Source organism: Poecilia formosa, unplaced genomic scaffold (assembly GCF_000485575.1).
Source record: "Poecilia formosa unplaced genomic scaffold, Poecilia_formosa-5.1.2 Scaffold1103, whole genome shotgun sequence".
Taxonomy (NCBI): domain Eukaryota; kingdom Metazoa; phylum Chordata; class Actinopteri; order Cyprinodontiformes; family Poeciliidae; genus Poecilia; species Poecilia formosa.
In genome coordinates, this window is record NW_006801042.1 from 22,369 (window position 1) to 28,816 (window position 6,448).

The 6,448-nt window shown below is 39.8% G+C and overlaps 1 protein-coding gene across 1 annotated transcript; it reads left to right on the forward strand.

The window, feature by feature from the left end:
- The first annotated feature begins 652 nt into the window (after positions 1-652).
- On the forward strand, positions 653-3,757 carry LOC103132519 (interferon regulatory factor 6-like). Its single transcript, XM_007544324.2, has 5 exons — positions 653-906; positions 1,237-1,419; positions 3,016-3,211; positions 3,285-3,377; positions 3,468-3,757. Exons 2-5 carry the CDS (start codon positions 1,246-1,248, stop codon positions 3,737-3,739), a joined length of 735 nt encoding a protein of 244 aa, XP_007544386.1. The 5' UTR covers positions 653-906; positions 1,237-1,245; the 3' UTR covers positions 3,740-3,757.
- The last annotated feature ends 2,691 nt before the right edge of the window (positions 3,758-6,448 follow it).

Genomic DNA, 6,448 nt, shown 5'->3' on the forward strand with positions numbered 1-6,448 from the left:
GTTTATGACAGTGTCATGACAGTCTTATTCAACCCCCTTCAAATAAAGTGTTACCAATTAAGGTGTAGTTAAGCCTAAAAAATTGTTAATTAGGCCCAGATTCATGCTTAAAATATTTCGTTTGATTTACCAACATGCTTCTCATGAAGGCAGCTAAAGATTACAACGTGACCCTTAGATTTCAATATTTAACACTAATAAATTGTACATCTAAAAGTTGCAGGGCAGTGGCCCTCCCCGACTGGAGTTTGACACCTGGCTTGTCCTTAGGTGAGTGTGTTCATGGCTGTTTGTCCTCTCTCTGTGTTGGGCTGGAGAACTTTCCAGCCAAACACTAAAAATAACATATTTGTTTAATTTAAAAAAAAAAAGAATTGTGGTATATATAAAATTGTTTTACGACTCGGTTTATGTCAGTTGTCGCAGTTTAGTAGCTGCGATACTTAAAAAAAAAAAAAAAAAAAAAAAAAAAAAAACCTCTTGCATGTCAAGAAAGGTAGAGCACATATTTCTGTAGTTACTCATGTTCAGCTCGGGATTCTCTTCGTCTTGGACTGAGTCGCTCACATCCTGTCCACTTGTTGTACATCGTGACAAACCAACACCGCGCTGCTCAGAAAAGGTGTGTCACCGGCGTGACGTCACGTCTGCTACCTGAGTTTCGGTGAAGAGGAGGAGAAGGGGTTTGAGGGCCGAACCGAGTGAGGGAGAAGCTGTATCGGCTCCTCAACGTGTTTAGTGGGATAAACGTTTATGTAGTCATTGTTTTTCATCGGCCTGCCTCGTCTGAGTTGACTCTACGTGGAGTGGGTCTGTGGGAGTTTGGACCCGCACACGGGACACGGACGGCTTCCTTCCCGGCTGCCCAACAAGGAAGGCTGACTCCTACTTCCTGCTTCAGCACAGGTAAGTTTGATCGTTTTTACAAAACGCGCTTCAATTTTCTTTGCTGTCGGTTTTCTTGCCGCGTTATTACTGCTCGTTTAAAGATTCATGAATCTTTTGGAAGTAAATCAGTTGCACGGTGGGAACAAGTTAAAGGCCTCGCTGTCGGTCAGAGGGAAGAAGCCAGGCAGCTTCCATACGTTTGGAAAATCCGGATTTGCAGGATTTGTGTTGTTGCATTGTTTAGTGGTTTGGCAGTTTAGAAATTACACTCATAACAGGGCGGACTGGCTGGTTTATAGCCAACTGTGTGTTTTTTAAGTCGCTTTAATTATATTTTTCTGTATTTAGTCGGCCAGGATGGCGGTCACCCCGCGACGCGTCCGCCTCAAGCCGTGGCTGGTGGCCCAGGTGGACAGCGCTCGGTACCCGGGTCTGGTTTGGGTCGACCGGGAGGCCATGCGCTTCAGGATCCCCTGGAAACACGCCACTAGACACACACCCCAACACGAGGACGAGGACACCATATTTAAGGTAAATATTTATTTAGATTGTCTCGGCTGAAGGAAAATCGGTTTGAAATTAGAAGATTTTATCTTGGGACTCACGACTATATATACTGATTATGCTTCATATATTTTTATTGTATTTTTGCTTGTTTGCTAATCAAGATATGCCAAGTTTTTGTTTTTCTTTTAGCTGTAGTTTCAAACAAATTAGTTTGTTTGGATGCCCCTCCCCCACCTGCTGCTGTGACTTCCAGTCTGTTGGCTGTAGGAAAGTTCCTGCCAAATTTACTCCGTTATGAACACAAATTCGAGTGTCTGGAAATGTTTTGGTTTGGAAAACATGAACTCTCATTGTATGTGAATCAACATCGCTTGCAGTAGCAGTGGTGGGGAGGCAGGACAGGTGATTTAAAAGTCTACCTGACCCTGTCATACCCAAATAAGTTATATTTTACATGAATAACAGTGAGCTTTGAGTAGGTTTTTTTTTTTTAAATAAATTTAATTCTGTGTCAATTTATGCTTTGGATGTTGGGCCAGCTTTTATCTGTCATGTGTCACAACAGCTTAATAAAACTCTTAAATTTTCTCTACTTTTCACTGTCTGGCCACTCTATATGAAAATGTCAAAATCCAGCAGATCCAGTAAATAAATGTAATATTTTTGCAATAAACACCAACAAGCGTATCATGTGTCTATTTTAAAGGAAAGCATTTTGTGTGTTATAGCTTGTGTGAAATATTTTCTGTAAATACACTTAAGCTGTGTTTGTGTGTGTGTGTTTTTGTTTTTGTTTTTTTTCTGAAAGTTATGTTGTGATTTATTACAGGTTCATGAATAAAACCAGTGATGACTTAAATTAAATGTGTGTCTCTAACAATCAATTGTCGGCATCAGTCACTACCAAATATTTAAAGTATTTTTAAAAACATTTGTTTTATAAGGTTTGATTTTGATGGTACCTCTGTAAAGCTACCTGAGCCCAGAATATAGCCTGGTTAAAGTGATCACATGATCATTTTCATGTCTGATCATACAGATTTTTGGTAACACTTTATTTGAAGGGGGTTGAATAAGACTGTCATGACACTTTCATTAACATGAAAGTGTCATTACACTTCATATCATTACTGATATAAATTTGTTATAAAAGTATTACTGATTGTACTTTAAAAATTAGGTAACTTTATGTTATTAAAGGTAAAGTTTAAACAGTAATGATTTCTTGGTTAATGTCAAGTTGTCATAACAAAGACATTTTGAATAATGTCAACTTTGTATTAAAAGTGTCATAATTTACAGAATGACGCTTTATGACAACAGTCATAAATATTCATGAAGGCTTATTCATGTTCATGACAGGTTTTTATGACAGTGTCATGTCAGTCTTATTCAACCCCCTTCAAATAAAGTGTTACCAATGTCATTTTTATTACAAGTCTTGTTTAATTCAGTTGAAACACAACTTTTCCAACCCTTGCATTTATTTTGTTGCACGTCTTCTGCTTTTTGCACTTATTGTGATCAATGCAACATCAATCGGTGAATATTTAGAACAATGAGACGTTCTGGAACATATAAAAATGTAATTGATCTCGTTTCTGTGACTGGTTCGTCCAGGCGTGGGCTGTGGAGACCGGGAAGTTTCAGGAGGGAGTTGATGAACCTGATCCCGCCAAGTGGAAAGCCCAGCTTCGGTGCGCCCTGAACAAAAGCCGGGAATTCAAACTGGTCTATGACGGCACCAAGGAAGTCCCCATGAATCCCTTAAAGGTGTACGATGTCTGCGACATCCCACAACCCAACAGTGACCAAAGTACAAAGTTCTTCAGATGTTTTAGGGATTTTCATTGTTTTTCCATCTTTCAACGTTTTTGTTTTCCTGATAGCTCCTTCAGATGCAGGATCACATACTCCCTACGATGAGGATTTTGGAGAGGATCCCGACACACCAGATTCTCTTCCTCCATATCCATCCAATGGTGATTGTTTACACCCTTATATTGTTGCAAATACGAGGAGGAATTGATGGAAAACAAAAAAAACAAAACAATTCCTCTTTCCTCTTTTAGGCACCAGTCCTTCTCCACTCCTCATGTGGTCTCCGATGGGTTCCGATTCTTCCATGCAGCCTCCCAGCTGTCCACCTTCGAATGAGGTCTGGCCCAAAGAGGAGCCTGGTAAAATCTGGCCCAAAGAGGAGCCTGCAGATGTAGAGATGCCCCCCACAAACATGGATGAGCTGCCCCCCGCCCCTCTGCCCGACCCCATCCTGCAGCCGGCTCCTCTTTCCGAAGTCTTCTTTGCCTCTCCGGAAACGTGGATCAGCTCCCTCCCAAGTTAGTGTGAACAACTTTATCCCCTTGCAGAAATCAACTTTGTGTCACACAAATTGTAAGGGTTTAGAAAGACAAACCAGCATAAAATGGGAAAATGTATGGGTAAATATTAGTAACTGTTACTTCTGACTGCCACTTTGATTTTGATTTGTTTAATGACAGTAGGACTCTAAAGTTTCAAGTGTTTAGGGGGTAGGAGTTTATAAGTTCTCACTTCTTCCTACCCCATTTTGAGCATGATATGTTAACTGAAACAAAAAATCTGTATTTTCTCTTCTTTTTTGTGCACTTCTTGTTACTGGGCACTATTTTATTTTTATATTTGTATTTGTATCATGTTCGAATAAAATTTCATTTCATTTCAAATTTGTTTTGAAAGTTTAGCTGCAGAATTCAATTCCAAAAATAATCACAATTTAGCAAAATAAGGTTTTAAAAACTGAAAAGGGCATGAAATGTTGATGCCTTTCTGGATCAGGTTCTCTAAAACAGATGGAAGTGATTTTACTATCCATCTTTTCTTAAATCATCCACAAACAGGTTAACTTTGCCAGATCATCTCTTTGTCTACCTGCAAGATTTTCTGTTTTTTTACCATCATATTTATGGTAAATTACTAAACTATCAGTTTATTAGGTCACACTTTAATAAATAATTTGCATGTATTAAAAACCATTGATCAGTCATTAATAGACTTGCTAAAGACCCAGTTTCCAGACCTTGTGGGAAATCATCTGAACATGGAGATTTACATCTGATTTTACAGTCCCTCATTTTACCGTCTCCAGTTTTTGTATTTTCAAAACACAAACTGCAGCCTCGGGGTACACAGTTACACGTTGCCATGCAGAAGTGACTAAGCTTGTAAAAACCTGTTGAAGTGTTTTGTCATTCAAAACACTCCTCCTTTGAGGAGCAAGGTTTGCCATCTCGATCTCCACCAAGATCTCTTTCATGAATGCAGACTGCATGCAAGGTGGAGATGAGAACTCCTGCAAGCCCACTTAAAAAAAAAAAACAACTTTGTTGCACTTTTTGTATTTCAGGTCATGAAATGGGAGTTAAAAACAAATGGTGGTTTCAAGCCAGAATTATCCTGATCTCTAGGATCGTTTGGGGAAAATATACGACCGACAAACTGAAGAGACAAAAGTATTTTTGGAAGTTGTGCATCATATCTGGGGTAAAATCACCCCAGAAAAGTGACTATTTGATTTGGAGCTACTTTGTCTTAGGATCTGGGTGACTGGTCATATTTGATGGAAGCATAAGTTATGTATCAGAAAATCCTTTAGGTCAGAGGTTCCCAAACTGTGGGGCGTACCCCCTATTGGGGGCGCCGTGCCATTGTAGGGGGGGCGTCTGAATGGAAAAAAAATAAAATAAAATAAATAAAAAAAAAACATGAACGCTGCATGCGCTGGGTTTTTCCTATGTCAGTTTGATACAGTAGTGGCTACATTTCCCATATCTGTGTCCTCTGTCACTTTTATCAGCAGTTAAAATGGTTTAATCCGTTGTTAACATGTGGTAACCTGTTTTTCCGAGCCGCCTTTAAACGCAACATGAGCGCATGGCAGTGAAGGAGCCCTGCTGTGCAGAGCTACATAGGTTTGTGTTAGAATCATGGCAACAAACCAGCAAAAACGCAAAGAACTTTTCAGTTTTTCCCTCCAAACAGACTGAGTTGAGTGAAGCTGTTGGATGCAGGTAAAGTTAGCTAAAAGATGACTAGCTAGTTAATGTCAATACATCACCTTAAGCTTAACAATTAGCCTGTAGGCTACGCTAGTGATGTTGATGTCATTTTGCCCCCCAAAAAGTTGTCGTCCCCCCCCGCTCTATCCCGCCCTGCCCCGTTAAAACATGTTCAACAAGACAACTAATTGTAATCCATAAGGGGGGCCCAGAAAATGTTTGGAAACCACTGCTTAAGACGATTACCCAGTTAATCTTTTTAGGTTTTTAAGCTTCAACTACACTAAGAGTAGATGGCCAAACAAAATGTAAAACACACAATCAGACTGGTCAACATGCTCAATGACACATTTAAGTTTGACCAAAAGTAAAAACAGAAGCTGGTTTCAAAGCAAATGCCCCCCCCCCCCCTCCCCACAGCACTGTAAATCTAGTTGATCCCAGAGGCTCAATCTAACACGTAGTCTGTGAGATACCAAAGGGGATCCTTGCAATATTAAACCATCTCAGTTTAAAAATCTTATTCTTGGTTAAGACAAATGTTACTGAATCTTTCAAAGAGAGGGTGACGGGTATTGAATAAAAATAAACCTTTTTAGCTTTTAGTCATAACAATGTTCCATCATCAGAAACATACCTGGAGTGTTGCTTTGAGTCTTTTATCCCTTTTATCTCCCATAGCAACTATTCGGGTGCAAAAACACTTGCTCATACAAGGTGAAACCTATTTACACAAATGGCTTCCACCCGTTCCCACACCTTCCCCTCTTGGCTCCTGCAGACTAGCGGTAGCGATTAGCAAACACCTAGTGGAACTGCAGGTCTGCTAAGTTCATCATGCAAACTATTTCTTAGTCCAACACTCCTAAGAACGGATGTAAATGACATGGTGAGGAGCATTGTTGTGATGTTGTGCTGGATGCAGGGAGTCGGGAAGAACAAGACCTTCTTAAAGAGACAGACGCCCAATTTAAAGGTGTTAAACTGCAAAGTCAAATTTCTTTTAAGTCGTGTTT